Source organism: Crocodylus porosus, unplaced genomic scaffold (assembly GCF_001723895.1).
Source record: "Crocodylus porosus isolate Cpor-Errol unplaced genomic scaffold, CroPor_comp1, whole genome shotgun sequence".
Taxonomy (NCBI): Eukaryota; Metazoa; Chordata; order Crocodylia; family Crocodylidae; genus Crocodylus; species Crocodylus porosus.
The window spans coordinates 4238795-4254685 of NW_017728917.1; the positions used below are offsets into that span (position 1 = coordinate 4238795).

General features: G+C 45.3%; 1 protein-coding gene across 2 annotated transcripts in view; it reads left to right on the forward strand.

Moving 5' to 3' along the window:
- SUMF1 (sulfatase modifying factor 1) overlaps positions 1-15891 on the forward strand; it is a 59471-nt gene that overhangs the window by 10798 nt on the left and 32782 nt on the right. For both annotated transcript variants that reach the window (XM_019536603.1, XM_019536604.1), the window contains exons 4-7: positions 9238-9320; positions 13459-13581; positions 14549-14663; positions 15760-15873. In XM_019536603.1, coding sequence (XP_019392148.1) covers positions 9238-9320; positions 13459-13581; positions 14549-14663; positions 15760-15873 — 435 coding nt within the window. The remainder of the gene's footprint in view (positions 1-9237; positions 9321-13458; positions 13582-14548; positions 14664-15759; positions 15874-15891) is intronic.

A 15891-nucleotide genomic window follows, 5' to 3' on the forward strand; every position in this document is an offset into this window, starting at 1 on the left:
TACCCCTGCATCTAATGATCTGGTGATCTGATCGTAGAAGGCCACCAGGTTGGTCTGACAGGACCTGCCACTGATGAACCCGTGTTGGTTGCCCCCAAGCATGCAGTCCCCTGCTGGCCCCTCTTGCTGAGCTGCAGAAATCTACAAAGCAGGGTGTCTTAAGAAAAATGCTCCGAAGTTTTTTGTGTTTTTGCTTTGGTGTTCCTGTAGACCCCACCCCCACCTTAGCTACTTGGATGAACAACGGAGCCATTTCCTTTAGCTTGGTGTCCCAAACTGATGGGTGCTAGATGACAAGAACAGAAAAGGAGACGTGTTGAAGAGTTAGCTGGGACCTCAATTAGTCCTCTCTGCTTCTTCCCCACGTAAATTTTCCATATTTGCTTAAAGTAGCTCTTACAGGACTGTCCTCTGCTTTGTTTTTCAGTGTTTATTATTAGGATGTCATGTAAGTCACTGGCATACTGAACATCCTCAGGGTAGGCATGGAAAAATATATTGTGCAGTATGTTGGCAAGCTTCCCAGGGGAGCAATAACTGGCCTTTCTTGTGGTTTAGCATTTTTAACCTGATGTTAACACTGTTGTCAAAAGGATGACCTAAAGCACTGACACGTGAAGTAGGAAAGTAGCTTTTTTCTCCTCTGCTAGCTGCATGCTCTGGAATGGGTGACTTACATTTGTATGGAAATCAGGAAATATTTATCGCAAGGTCAATGCTGTGGGCATGATAGTTTAGTGTCTCTTTTTTTTTTTTTTTGGTGGTGGTGTAATATGAGGACAGTCCACTGAACAGAGTCTACTAATGACAGGTTGAGAGAAACCTTCTTACTCTGAGGCCCTAATACAAAAAAGGTGAAGGGTTGGAAAGGAGAGAGAGGGTCAACATACAAATCCAGGATCACTCAGCAGGTTGGTGTTGAATTTTAAGAGTAGGATCCAGGTCTCCTGCTTCCCCAACCAGCATAGTCTGCTAGACTGTTCTGCCTCTCAAAACGGCAGACCTTTCATGTATCGTTGGAAACGGTATTAATATTATGCTGGTCTTCATACTGTCACAAAAAATCTACAAGGTGGAACAAGCAACATTTTCTTATGGACTTTCTAAAGGGAGTTTAAACTCACTGAATATAGGTAAGTAGTAAGACTATTCATCCAGTGTAAATGGAATCAGCCTGTCTAGGATACCATCTGAACGAGACTCTGGCCTTTCAAGTACATGCCCGTTAGTATTTCATTAGTGTTGACCCTGTAGAGAGAACTTGTAAGAAATGCATTTACTATATAGATACATGCCTATAGTGGCTATTTCAGAGCATGTTCATTAGATGTTCTGAAAGAGCTGAGGGAGAGAATTTTTGGTCCATCTGATGCTGCTCTCAGTTGCTTCAGGTGAACCACCTCTAGTTTTGGAGAGTCTTGAGTCTGTCACTTCTCGGTGCAGTGGGGAAGCTAATGGAGGTTACAGGACCATGCTGGCTATTGAAGATCCGTCTCTCTCTGAAGAAGAGATGTGATGGGGAGCTGCTGTTTTCAGTGGTCAAAGTGGGTAATGTGATGGATCATTATCTAGGGTTACTGTATTTCCAGTTCCAAAAAAGAGGACACCTGGTTGGCAGGGGGGGCTATATGATTGTAGGGAGAGCAGTGATATGCTGGTGTCCCACCCCTGTTGTTGCCCCTCACTCGCAAGCCACAGCATGCTCAGCCCTGCTGCTGCTGAACCTTGCTCCCAAAAAATGGCCCCCTAGCACTGCTAGTGCTTTGCACTCCTGATCCAAAGCGTCCCCAGCCTAGCTGGTACTCCTCACTTGTGACCTGCAGCTCCCTTCTCTCCCCCCAGCCCTGCAGCATCTCCTGGCCACCCTGCCCCTGTGAGCAAGGGTACCGGCCCTGGTGCCACTGTCAAGGCCACGCAGTTTCTTGCTCCCATCACCCTGCCTGGCTGCATGCTGGCCATGTGTGTGTCCACTCACACATGCGTGGCTCCCCCACCTCCAGTCGTCCCCTGCCCCGCTCCCCACTCCTGCTACCCTCAGCTCCTGGCTAGGGCAAGCTTGGAAGCGCTGGGAAAAACATTGATGCTGAGCAAAGCAAAATTCTAGACATTCATTTATATTTTTAAAAACTGCCTGGATGGACACCAGAGGACCCAAAAAAGAGGACACGTCCTGGAAACCCCAGACGTATAGTAACCTAGGTTACTTTTGCTGCCAATTTGCTGTGCTCTGCCTCCAGTGCCAAAGTGAGCATCTCTTTTTCAGTGTCTGCCGTTCACCGGGTTCTCAGAACTGACCCACTTGTTAACGCTACTCAGAGGTGCTATTGTATCATCTGAAAGCCTATTTATCTGAAAGGCTTTAAGTGGTCTCTAGGGAGAATTGGTTCAATAAGAAATGCAGTTAAGGTGTGTATTCTTCCCCTTGACGTGGCCTGCAGAGAAGGGTAAATGTGCAGCATTGGAAACTGGACTGAGTATTCAGAACTGAGATTGTGGGTATGGTAAGCTTCTAAATGGCATGGAGCTAGCTGCAAACATGACTTGTTTTTTAAGGACAGACTCCAAAAGTTCATGGCCTTCAGGCAGTTACTGAAATAGTGTGTTACATTTTTGTTTTTTGGGCAGGAGGAAGGGGGAGAGGGCATTTATTTCCTACCCAGTACTAATTTGTTGTTGCTGCTGTCTGGGCAAAGGACAAACGTAAGCACGGTGCCATTATTCCACTTCTGTGACCTTTTTAACAATACACACTTGAACCAAAAAGGAAGCCAAGAAACATCCCTGCTAAATGGAAAGGTACTGAGGAATATTTGTTGGTAAAGGTACTTGAAAGCTATTTCAAATACCTGCAGAAGCTTTCAGTTGAATGTGCAGCTACCCGTGAACAAGGTAAACGGGAGAGCACTTTGTCCGCCTCTCATCAGCACACTGTAAATCCAGGGGTTCCTAAATGTTTTCGCTGGAGGGAAGTGGGAGTTTGTTCTTGGCCTGAAGATGATAAACCCTGTAACAACTTAATTTGCTTGTTTTTACTTTTGTACCGGAAACCTACTTGTAAATCAGTTTTGGAATGAAGGAGCTGAGTTGATTTGTCTGGTTTATGTTCCTTTTAGCAGACGCTTTAATTTTTGGCCTGGGAATGTCAGTGGATTCAGAAATGCCCCTTGTTCGGAGGAAAATATTGAGTGGAGTGGAGTGGTTGGTGAATTAAGTCTTGGGCCATTAGACTTCCCATTCATTACCCTCCTTTTCTCTCTTTTTTTTTTTTCCCCCTTCCCCCCCCCACCACATACAAATCAGTTTAATCACCTATATAATCAACGTTGTAATTATCTAGGTTGTCAGTTCCTAGCAGACCCATGGGGATGGCTCCTTGTGCTAAGGCCCTAAACAGACCGTGAAAAAAGACTGTCCCTGGCTTGAGGGAACTAAACCTAGAATGAGAAATTAGTTTTATTTGTATAACACGTACCAGTCACACCACCGAGTTGTTTCCGAGCATTGTCTTCCACATACCGCTACAAGAAAGCTGCCTGTATTTCAGTAGAATAATTTTACAGGTACTTTTTTTTTTAAGGTCGGTTCCAGGCTGAATCCTGAAAACCTTGGAGATTGGGGTCGCCTCCAGATGAGCACGGCTGTGCAGTATGGAGCACTGCAGACATGTCTGCGGTGTCGCGTACTACACATTCAGCTGTTCTCTGTGCTGCAGGATAGCAGCATGAGTGGGTTTTGATCCTGGGGTCAAAAAAGAAAAGCGGGGCGGTGCATGCGGGGGCAGCTTCTGCTGCCCAAAACCAGAGCCTGGCTGACGAGCCATACTCCAGGTGCTGGCCAAGCTCCAAGTATCAGGATTGCTGCAGCCCCAGAGGCCCCCAGGACTCCCAGGTAAGGCTGCTGGGGTCAGCCCAGCGCTGCCTCCCCTACCCCGCTTGGGGTAACCTGCCGTGTGCCAGAGGGCACGTGGCACAGGCGTTCCCTAGGGACAGGTAGCATGGCACACCGTGTCGCTGCTCCTTGCCCCTGGGGAAAGGAACATCCACGCTTGTGTGGATGGGGCCCAGGTGGGCGAAATAGTATCTGCAGGAAGTAAACTATCGGACCCACAAGCAGGGGTGGCTTGAAAGCTGGGCTTGCCAAGCCCTGGGGAAGGTAGGTTAGATGGAGACGGTTGATATTCTCTTAGTACGCTGTGCTCCACCTGTTAAGAATAAGCCATATTTTGTGTTGAAAAGGCTGCATGGCCTTGCTGCGTTGATGCTGATCCCACGTCCAAGAAGGAAAAAGTTGCTCGGCTGCTAAATCCTGATCTGGCTGCATTTGCTTAGAGCAGTGACGGTGAGTCTTTCAGAGTAACTCATTGGCTTTGCACGTTTTAAAATATATTGTGCTTTAGTGTAGCATGTCCTATTGGATGTGGAGTATTAAAGCCATAAGCTGTGTATTGATGGTAATTTTTTTAACAGAATAGTCTGAGTACATTTCTAACGGACTCATGCTGCAATTTCACCGTTTCATTGTTGTTATAGGATTGTGTCTGGTCTAGAGAGTGGAGGTGGGACTGGAGCTATGCAGATTCTGAAAGAAGATGCTAACAGCTCAGTGCAGCTAATAAGCTCAAAGGCAACTTGCAGAGCAGAAATAGCCTCCTCCACCAAGCGACAGGAAATAGATGGTGTTGCCCCCCATTGGTGAAGGTGGGATGCCACTGAGTGGCAAGGAGTTCTGCAAGTTAACTACTTGCTGTGTAAGAAGTACTTCCCCGTTTGCTCTAAGCCTGCTTTCTTATAAACAAAACTTCCACTCTATCCTTTGTGGACAGTTTCCAGACTTTCAATGCATTTTTGAATTGTTTGGAATTTTTCAGGCTTTTTGTCTTGGGGTTTTAGACCCTTCGGCAGTCGCATTTCCCAGACCCACTGTAACAATAAAGGCTAGAAACCCTCCTTTTGTTTTGCTAATGAAAGCTGAGATTCTCGTGTAATTAGAGCCTCCGTTCCCAAAGTCCTCTAATTGGAAACAACAAATATTATGAGATTTGTGATAGCGTCACAAAGGCGAGCAGTGCCATTTTAATAGAGCTCTCTGCTGGGAGGATGAAATTCCTTAGTGAATTTCCTTTTTCTAACCCATTAGTTTGAGTGTGTTTAATTACACATTTGGTGGAGACAGGCTTAGGAAAGCAACTTTGTTCAGTTCGTAGTTCGTTTGCAGGAGTGTTGTTCCTTCTCTTATTTGCAAAATGATCTGCAAACACATGCACAAAAAGTCTTATAATCACATCTGTAAATTATGGCTCTTCTGGGCAGCTGCCATGACAACCAACTATATATGTGGCTAGTCAAGGCCTCTCCTTTTGTCTTGAGCCTTGAAGCCGCATTCACTTGCACACTATTTACATTGTAATGTGTCTCGGTGCACAGTTCCAGCTGTTGCAACTTAAACGCAAGACTGTTGCTATGGTGATGGTGCACTTGATAGAAATAGGTCATGCTAGTGCCATTTTCAGCATGCGTTGATAAAAGCATAGTTTGGGAGCAGTTTGGGTGATGATTGGAAGCGTAGCTATCTAAGCACCTTCCCTTGCATTTGAAGAGGGAAGAGGTGGGCATTATAAATATAGTGAACGGGGCCGGGGTCATAGTTGCAGCCACTTGAAATTCTCCTTCCCTTACAGGAAGGGAGTTATTTGTGTATGACGGGATCTCTCCGCTCAATGGGACTGACTCTGCCAGGCAGGAAATCTTCTGCAGATGAAATAGGAAGTTCCAGGACTTCATTGCTCTATCATGCTTTGTAGTTCAACGAAGGACATGAAGCTGGCATCAAAATGAAACATAGGCTTCACAGAGTCTTAGGGCGGTGATTCACCGAAGGTAGGGCCAACTGGGACTTAGGCTGCAACCAGAATTTGAGTCACTGGGTAAATAAGACTACGAACCAGCTTAAAGAACCACGTCCCGAGGAATGATTGCTCTGTGGCTCATTAGTGTCTAAAGGAGGTTACCAAAATAAACTCTGCTGGAGGCTAAAATTTGGGGGCAAAGGTGAGTTTTCAAAAACACGCTCTTACAAAGCCTAAGACCAATGGGAATGTTTTCACGATCATTTAAATAAACTTCAAATAAATGGCTGTTTGGTTTTTTTTTCCAGACCAACCTTCCCTTACTAGCAATGTAGTACTGAGTCTGAAACTAACCTCACGGATTTATATTTCTTACCTGTACACTGCTGAAGGAGTACCTTACTCGGGTGATGCCAGCACTAAGGGCTAGTGTGGGTCCCTTGTTTTCACTGTGAAACCTTGATTGAGATGTCCTGTGAGACTGATGGCGCAGCTATTGGAGTTTGGGTATTGCAGGCTGTCCTGGAAAAGCAAACCTGGATTCTTATTTTAAGCTGAGGGCTGGTACTAATGTACTAATTAAGTGAAAAACTTGCAGGACAGAATTAGTTGTTAACCATATTATGAAGAGTGCTCTTTTCCTGGCCATGCCGTTCCCAAGGGAAGTGTTTCGTAGCCTGTATTCTGTCTACTTAACTTCAGCCCGGATGTTCATCCAACACGTTTAGCTGATTAGACAGAGGAAAGACCTCTTTTGAGCCACACTTGCTCTTAATTGCTTTCTACCCTTCAAACCCACATCTCTATATTTACAGTAATAATTGTGATGTTTTCAGAGCAGCTATCCACTTAGCCAGTTTGAGTAAACATTTCAGTAAGTCGTGCTTCTGCATTTTTTTTCTAAAAGCAGATCTGTGGGCCATACCATGAAGAATTGATCAAAAACAGTTCATGCCCCTATTTAAAACTCCCTTCCTAGACTTGTATTCATCTGCAGTCTATTTTTACAAACTGGATCAATCCTTGGGTCTGTGGAATGCGTGTTTAGATCTGAAAGACGAGTACGCTCCACAACATGACAGCAATTAAGCTGCCGAGTGGCAAGGAAAAAGGCTGGCTGTATTGAATGATGAGGTTGTAATATCTCTTGTTCTAATTAGCCTCTGCTAATTGGATTTTTTAGAGCAATTAAAAACGTTAAAACTTTCTGAGAAGCTTGAAATGACTCACTTTTACTGATGTGTGTTTTTAACATTAGTGGTTTATTGATGTTAATTGATGATTGATTGTCTTGGTCACTTGTTGGGGAGGAATCTGAGGTTGTCCAGTTTGAGTGTTATCCTGGCTGCTGTGCTTCCAAATCTACAGCTGTGACTGAAGGCTGGCAGCCATATGGATGAACACCAGTCCAGGAAAGGAGATATATGTATTTTTTAAATAGGGGTGTGAACTATTTCACTTGCTTAACTCTTTACAGCATGGCCTATAGACTTACCTTCCTCGTTTTGTCTTTCTAAAAAGACTAGCATTGCTAAAAGTATTACTGAAACATTTACTCAAGTGGGCCGAGCGGACAGTTTGGCCCAGACAGAAGCAGTGCTCTCATGCGGGGGAAGCTTTTTTTTTCTTAATTTAAAAGATGCCATTCACCATGAAGGCAGCTGGTTTTTGTCATAGAAAAGTGCAATCAGTGATTCCACAAACAAACTCATTTGAGTGAACGAGGATGAGTCTACAGCGACCCTAGTAGCTTAGCTTAACATGCCCTGAGCAGCAAAGTGGGTGAAATTTTCCCCAGGGGGGTAAGGATACAAGCCTGTATCACTGGGGTTGCTCTGATTAAAATATAAAGCAATGAATCTTTCCAAGACAGTAGCCTGTTTTACTGCTTCCATTTGTCGGTGTCGGCAGCAATTCCTCTACTAAAATTTCTATTTTGGTTATTCTGAGGAGTAGGTGTAACCAGAGAGTGGATGCGGCTGGTGTATATCATTGTCATTTGCTAAACCCCATGGCGGCAAGTGGTATAGCAGGCTACACTTCCCCTAGGAAACTGCTGCTGTCTTTCAGCTCCAAACTGGATCTGACCGTTGGCCCGTCTCTGGGCGAGAGCAGGAGCAGATGGGCTGTTTTGAGAGAAATCCTGATGCGAGGTACCAGAAGGGCGATTGAGGCACAGAGCAGTGAAGTGTCTTGTATCCTAGCTCTGTCTGTTGAGACATGCTGCCCCGCCTACCTTACCCTGGCCTGACCAGTTGATTTAGCACGTCAGCATGCCACCTATTGAAGGTCAGCTTATTTTCATTTTGCTGACCGTAGTAAGTTGTGGATACTTTTTATTTGCCTCCAATATCCTCTTTAAAATCCTATGTCATTAGGCAGTCTCATGGCAGTGCTCCTGCAGTATTTGCCTTCTGAACAGGCAATTTTCTCTTTTTGAATGCTGGTTCCTTCCAGACAGCTGTTATGCCCTGGTTCACATACAGCCAGTCTCTTTTAAAGAAAGCCTCTTGAAGTGGGAGAAATTGCAGAAATGTTTAGTGTGTGTGTGCACACCCTATCCCCAACAGTTGCAAAAAACAACTTTTTGGGAGGCTTTTTGCTTTTTTGGAGAGAGGTCTCATGCAACCCTGCAGAGATCAATGAGGTATTTGGCAGGGTAATGACATGCTTATAAACAAGTCGGAGGGAAACTGAGACTGTTGTATGGCTTCTCTGTCTCTGCCTCCTGGAAGCTAGTAGCAAAACCTTCAGCCTTGCTCTAGTGCGTTTTTTAAAAAAAGAAAAGAATAGGAAGATGCACGTCTTGACCTTGAGTCATTGGGGTTTTGTTTAATTGTCTTAACACTACTGTTTCCAGAGCTGTGAAGAGCTGACAGGTTTAAGAGGCTTTGTTCTTGCTTTTGTGGTGTTTGTTGGGGTTGTGTTTTTTGTTGTTATTAGACATTTTTAATCTGCCCTGTAGAAACTGGACTAAGTTAGTAAGCAGCTTAAGAATCAGCCTTGCCTGTTCCAGCCACTGAGCAAGGCTTCTTAGAAAGTTCATTTAAAACTGTGATATTCCCCCATACCATTTCTCTTCTTTTCCTGCCCCTCCCCACCTCAAAAAATAAAGGTTGCTGAAGTAATCAAGGCAATCTGGGCAAGCTTCACAAGTGGCTTCAGGTCTTAACAATTGCAGCTGGCTCTTATGTGGCCAGTAACGCTAGAGGCTAAGCATACTATATCCCTTAGTTGGTTGGAATTGATCTTTGTCTGTCTCAGATTTTTGAGCTGTAACTTAAGAATGAGGTGAGGTTTCTTCTTTGTCACGTGGATGTTTCCCAGAATAGTTTCTGATTGGGAACTTAAAAAGCCTTCAACTTTTTTCTTCTACTTTGGCCTGTTTTCAGGTTGCAGCTGCTCCCTGGTGGATGCCTGTTAAAGGAGCTAATTGGAGGCACCCAGAAGGTCCTGATTCTAATATCTCAAACAGGTGAGCCACAGGTGGCCATTCAGTTTTAACTTCCAAATTTCTGCACAAACATGGCACGGGGGCAGGAAGGGTCGTGAGGTTGTAGCTGGGCCTAGCTGCTTGCTACTCTTCTTGCTTCCTGTTTTGGCCTTGTATGACCCTTTTTTGCGCATCAAATAGATGCAGTTGGGTATGTTTAAGCACGTGATCCAAGTATTAGTCCTTGGCATCACAAATGTGCTAGGCACTGTGACTTAAAGTGTGACTAGGTGTGCTAGAGATGATAAATATTGATTGGTTTAAGGCCTGTGTATTTGGGAGAGCAACTTTTATCCTTGTGATGGACTATGGCTGAGATCTAATGATCTCTTCTTACCTTCTTCCCCTTCATAAAAGAGTTGCCTGGACTGCATCTTCTTGGATTGGGAAAGCAGAGGGTGTTGGTCTGATAGGGGGAAGTCAGTGAGATATAAGTGGCTTAAGAACCGATAAATAGAGAGCGAAATGGGAGCATGTTTTGCTATGAATAACCTTTTAGCTAATTCTCCAGGTAGACGAATTTGAGCTACCCAGAAATGGACGTTCATGTTTACGTGTCTTTTTTTTTTGGTGCCTAATGATGAAGCATTAGCATGACTCTGCACTGACAAATTACCGTGAAGTTCAAAACTGGCTTCGGGTCACTCCAAAAAAAGACACTCCAGCCTAGATAGGGCTGATGCTGACGTATTTCTCAAGTCCCTTAAGGACAGGGCAGCGTCACAGTAACATCATACCATGGCTGATTCTCTTAGTAACAAGTCCATCTTCTACTCTCCAAGGGAGGAGAAAGAGAACTGTCCAAGGCAAAAATAGAGAAGAGTGTGTCGAGATGGGGAGAGAAAGATAAGATGGAGAGAGAGATTTAGGTCATGGCCAACAGCACTGGAAACCTGCTGTCTGAGCCTTGTGTACTTCGTGAGCGTGGTACAGACCTGGGCTAGAACAGACAGCTGACTAACCTTTCCACTGAACTTCCCATCATGCAGCTCAGAGGTGGAGAAATGGATAATTAATGGTGACTAGTTGAGGTGTGAACTGGTGGTGGGAAAGTGGAAGGGAAGATGCTTATAGTAACTTGTGCAATGAGTAGGTGTTTGTGTCAGAACCCTCTTGTCTTAGGGTGGTCCCAGGGTATCTTCTGTAATATTGTGACCAGGAAGAACGGGGACTTTCCACCTTTTGGGCCCCTAGCATGGTCTTGTTGGGACAGGAAAGACCAATAATAAGAGACTGAGCCTGAGGACAAAAGCCAAGAAACCTTTTGTAACGGCCACAGTAGAAAAGAGCCAGAACCCCCCCGGAACTTGCATGTCAAACTGTTGCAGTGCCAGAGAAGGGGCTGGATACTAGTGCAAGGGCTGCCACTTCTTCCCCCTCCCCTCCATAAAGCAGGAAATATCTCTAAAAGGTTTGAGGAGGCTAGAAGAACAGATGAGAGAAGTACTTCAAGGTAGTACAGAGAATCCCCACAGAACCTGAAACTATTTAAAAAAAAAAAAAAAAAATCTGAATTTGCAACTGAACCCGCTGGGCAGAGCAGTTGCTTGCTCTTGTGCTGAGTTACTTAAGGTGGGGTCTAGTACAGAAATGGGTCCTAAGACTTCAGTCTTAAAGGTCTGAACCTGTGAAGATCTGAGTACCTGCATTCATTTTTTTTTAAGCAAGCCAGAGGGTTGGGTCACTTAGTTTTTGGGACCCCCTGAATCCACAGCGTTCTGAGTTTAAAGGGAAAATGCAAGTGGAAGCTGGTTAAGACGCACAGTTGAACTTACCATGGTTCATATAAACTTAATTCCTTCCTACTCCAGTTCCAGTATTTGCCATTCTCCTCTGTTTTGCATTTGTTCCTCTTGTTGACTGCCCTGCTGCAGCATTTCCTTTGATTAAACGTTTCCTTTCAAATGCTAACCTGCCACCTAGTCCAGTTTTATGGGGTGCACAAAGGCTATAAACATGCTATCTGTGACCTGGTGTGGCCAACTCTGTTAATGGCATGGTCTGAGAACTTCATCAGTGGTTGCTCCTTAAGGAGACGATCCTCCAAGCTCAAAGGGAGGTAATTCCAACATGGATCAAAGGGGGCAGGAGGGCACATAAGTCCCCATGGCTCACCAAAAGCATCCGGGAACGTCTCCTAGCTAAAAGGGAGGCGCACACCCAATGGCAGGGAGGGGCCATCGGCAGGGAGGACTATACTGCAGGTGCTCGGGGCTGCAAGTTGGGAAGGCCAAGGCGGAGATGGGACTGGGACTAGCTTCCCACATCAAGGACAAGAAGTCCTTTTTTAAATACATAGGGGGCAAAAAGAAAGTACTGGGTAACGTGGGACCCCTGCAAGACACGCTAGGAAATTTGGTCATCACACCAGATGACAAAGCTAACTTATTTAACAACTTCTTTGCCTCCATTTTCCTGAGCAGGGACCGGATCAGCCACCCCCACTGGGACCCCCTCAGGCCTCGGGGGAGGCGCATCTAGGCCAAGGGTCAGTGAGGATCTAGTCAAGAAACTTCTGGAGGGGCTGGACGTGTTCAAGTGAGCTGGTCCAGATGATCTCCACCCCTGAGTGCTGAGGGAATTAGCTGAGGTCCTTGCGGGACCCCTGGCACGGCTGTACAAGCACTCATGGTGCTCTGGTGTGGTGCCAGAGGACTGGAAGAGGGCCAGTGTGGTTCCCATCTTCAACAAGGGGAGGAAGGAGGACCCAGGAAACTATAGGCCAGTTAGTCTTACCCCGATCCTGGGGGAGCTTTTTGAGAGAATTATTCTGGCGCATGTCCACGAGGGGCCAGCAGGGGACTGCATGCTTAGGGGCAACCAACGTGGGTTCATTAGTGGCAGGTCCTGTCAGACCAACCTGGTGCCTTCTGTGACGAGGTCACCAAATCCTTGGACACGGGGGTAGCAGTGGACATAGTCTTTCTGGACTTTCAGAAGCCCTTCGACACTGTCTCTCACCCCGTTCTTATTTAAAAAAAAAACCCAAAAACTGGGGGACTGTGGTGTCGACACCTACGTGGTCAATTGGGTCGCCAACTGGCTGGAGGGCTGCACCAAGAGAGTGGTGGTGGACGGGTCATTTTTCGACCTGGAGGGATGTGGGCAGTGGGGTTCCCCAGGGCTCGGTCCTCGGGCCTGCGCTGTTCAACATCTTCATCAGTGACTTGGACGAGGGGGTAAAAAGCACCTGTTGTGGGGGGATGTGGGCACATTAGAAGGAAGAAATAGGACCTAGACAGGTTACAGGGGTGGGTGGATGAGAATAGGATGGGATTCAACACTGACAAGTGCAAGGTGATGCACCTGGGGAGGAAGAACCAGCACCAGACCTACAGGCTGGGGAACTCCCTTCTCATCAGTGCAGAGGCAGAAAAGGATCTTGGAGTCATCATTGATGACAAGATGAACATGGGCCGGCAGTGTGGGGACATGGTCAGGAAGGCCAACTGCACCTTGTCATGCCTCCACAGATGCATCTCAAGCAGGTCCAAGGAGGTGATCCTCCCCCTCTATGCGGCACTGGTCAGGCCGCAGCTGGAGTACTGCATCCAGTTCTGGGCGCCGCACTTCAGGAGGGATGTGGACAGCATGGAGAGGGTCCAGAGGAGGCCACTCGCATGATCAGGGGACAGCAGGGCAGGCCCTATGAGGAGAGGCTACGGGAGCTGAACCTGTTCAGCCTCCAAAAGAGAAGGCTGAGGGGGGGATCTAGTGGCGTTACTAACTAGTCAGAGGGAACCAGCAGGCACTGGGGGAGTCCCTGTTCCCCTGAGCACTGCCAGGAATAGCAGTCACAAGCTGGCAGAGGGTAGATTCAGATTAGACATCAGGAGGCATGACTTCACGGTCAGGGCGACCTAGGATTTGGAACCAACTTCCAAGTGAAGTGGTGCAGGCTCCTACCCTGGGGGGCTTTAAGATGAGGTTAGACGAACACCTTGCTGGGGTCATTCGACCCCAGTACTTTTTCCTGCCAAGGCAGGGGGTCAGACTTGATGATCTGCTCAGGTCCCTACCAACTATGAAACTAGGTATTTGTGCTATTGCAGTTATAGTTAGGAGGCTGTCTGGCTCTGCTGATGTCCTTGTCCTATTTCTTTTTCTCTTTGCTCATCAGAATGGATCACCCAGTTCTTCACGTCTCCTGGAATGATGCGGTAGCCTACTGCACGTGGGCAGGAAAACGATTACCCACTGAGGCCGAATGGGAGTATAGCTGCCGAGGGGGGCTTGAAAATAGGTAGCTGTCAAGTTTTAATGTATATGAGTTTCTGAATTCCACAAATGTACATGAGAATATGGAACTTGCCATCCAGCGGAGAGTAGAATTTATATTCCCTTTATTTTTCTTCCCCAGTGTGTGCATGTGCAGTGCATGCAATGCATATGAAGCCTGTACAGTCTTCTCTTTTAAAAAAGCTTCAGTTGACTATAACAGTGGTTTTAACAGATGAAGTATTGAAAGATGTAGAAGTATTGTTATTGAATTACAGATGACAAGATCTTGCCCAGGAGGCTGAAGCTTGACCTTCTTTGTTCATCCAAGATTGTCCAAAGGGTCAGAGCAACTGGCCAGGAATGTGGGAAGAGCAAGAGCTCTCTGTATTATTGTACAACAGCCAGAAAGCTAATGTGTCATAGTCACTTCTGTATACCCTAAATCATGTCTCCTATAACAGCAGATTATGCTCTGGGCTGCTACGTGCTCTGGAAGAATTTTTGTCCCTTTTAAGGCTTATTAGATGATATGGGTTTATAAGCTTGGAGTTGAAATGTAGGTTGTATATATTCCATACATCTGGCTCTTCAGATGTAAACTGTTTACAGAGTATTTACTTTTTACAGATTTCTTTTTTCTTGTTGAAGCTCTTGCTTGAGAGAGAAATGAAGAGGGGATTTAAGTTTAATTTTCTAGGATCAACTCTTCCTAAAATAGTTACTTTTTTTTTTTTTAAAGCAGTAATGCTGCCCAATTAGCCAACCATATAAGTAGAAAACATGGCCCAAGCACTTGCATACCTCCTTTCTTTTTTCTTTTTTTAAATTTTTGTATGCCTGATATGAACTCGATTGGTAGCTTTTCACTGAGTAATTTATTAAAAATAGCTCTTTTAGGACTTTCCTTCCCCTTTGTTCTTTCTGTTATCTCTAATCCAAAACCCAAGCTCTGTTTCTAACAGCCCTTCTCTTGTGTTTTTTTCCGACAGACTCTTCCCATGGGGCAACAAGCTTCAGCCGAAAGGTCAGCATTACGCCAATATTTGGCAGGGAGAATTCCCAACAAATAATACTGGAGAGGATGGATACAAAGGAACTGCACCTGTAAGTATGTCAGTCTCCTGACAGTTCAGACACTAATGCAGACCTATTAATATTGAAAAATACACTCAATAGGGGGGTCTTCCACTTACCTTGGCCTGCTTTTTTCATCCTTAGACTTTCAAGCTCCATTGTTTCATTCCAGGGATGAACCTCTCTGAAAAGGGAATCCTCAGTTTTGGTGATTTGTGCTGAGCTTTCAAAATTTATAACACAGAAATCCTTCCGCAATGCAAATTTGAAGCAAAAGATTACTTTCTTACAATTTCTTTAGCTGTTCTAGGGTTGAAGTTTTTTATCTAATTTATTAATTTAGAGCTGGGTGCAAAATTACTTGATGAGTGTGGCTTTGTTTGTCTTGGCAAATGAACCAAAAGCAAATTGGCAAAATGCCTTTTGACATTGCAGGGGTTTTGCCTGCCATCTTGGGAGCATGCTTCGTAACACATGAAATTGTTGAAGGGAATTTATTTCTGTTTTGGAATGACACAGCATTTTTAAAGTTTATAAGGCCATGCAGCTGTAGCCTTTGCCTATAATAATTAGGGTTTGAATAGAAACTTAATTTAGCACTGACTGCTTATTTAAGAAAAGTACTGACTAGACAGGAAGTTGGCACAGGCTGGGTAGGAATGCCTCTCCATTTTCTTGATGGGGAGTCTGGTACTTAAAGTTACAGATGTAAATTGGTGCTTACAGTGGTTCATTGGAGTCTCATTCCAATAAATAATATAGTTATGAGCCTCTATGAAGGAAAGATAACAGCAGGGTCAGCAAGGAGGTAACCTGAGGTACAACAGTAGTACCTGAAGATGCGGTGGAGGGAAGCTTGGGAATATGTTTTCATTCAAAACTACTGGATTCATACTGTAGAGTCCTCCCCCCTTCTTTCTCAAAATGTAGACTTTTTTTTATTTCTGCAGTAGTTAGTCCTAAAACCCCCTTCTCTTTTTTTTTTTTTTTTTTTGTCCCTGAGTATATCTGAATGACTAACGTGGCTGTCTGATTCAGAGGTCTGAAACTCCCTTGATTTTAAACAGGTTTATGGTATTGGTCTGTTTTGTGGTGGAAGTGACCTCTCACCATTATGTTCCTGCAGGTTACTGCATTTCCTCCAAACCACTATGGCTTGTATAACATAGTGGGGAATGCCTGGGAATGGACATCTGACTGGTGGGCTGTTCATCATTCCCCACAGGAAACCCACAACCCGGTGAGTATTGTCAGTATT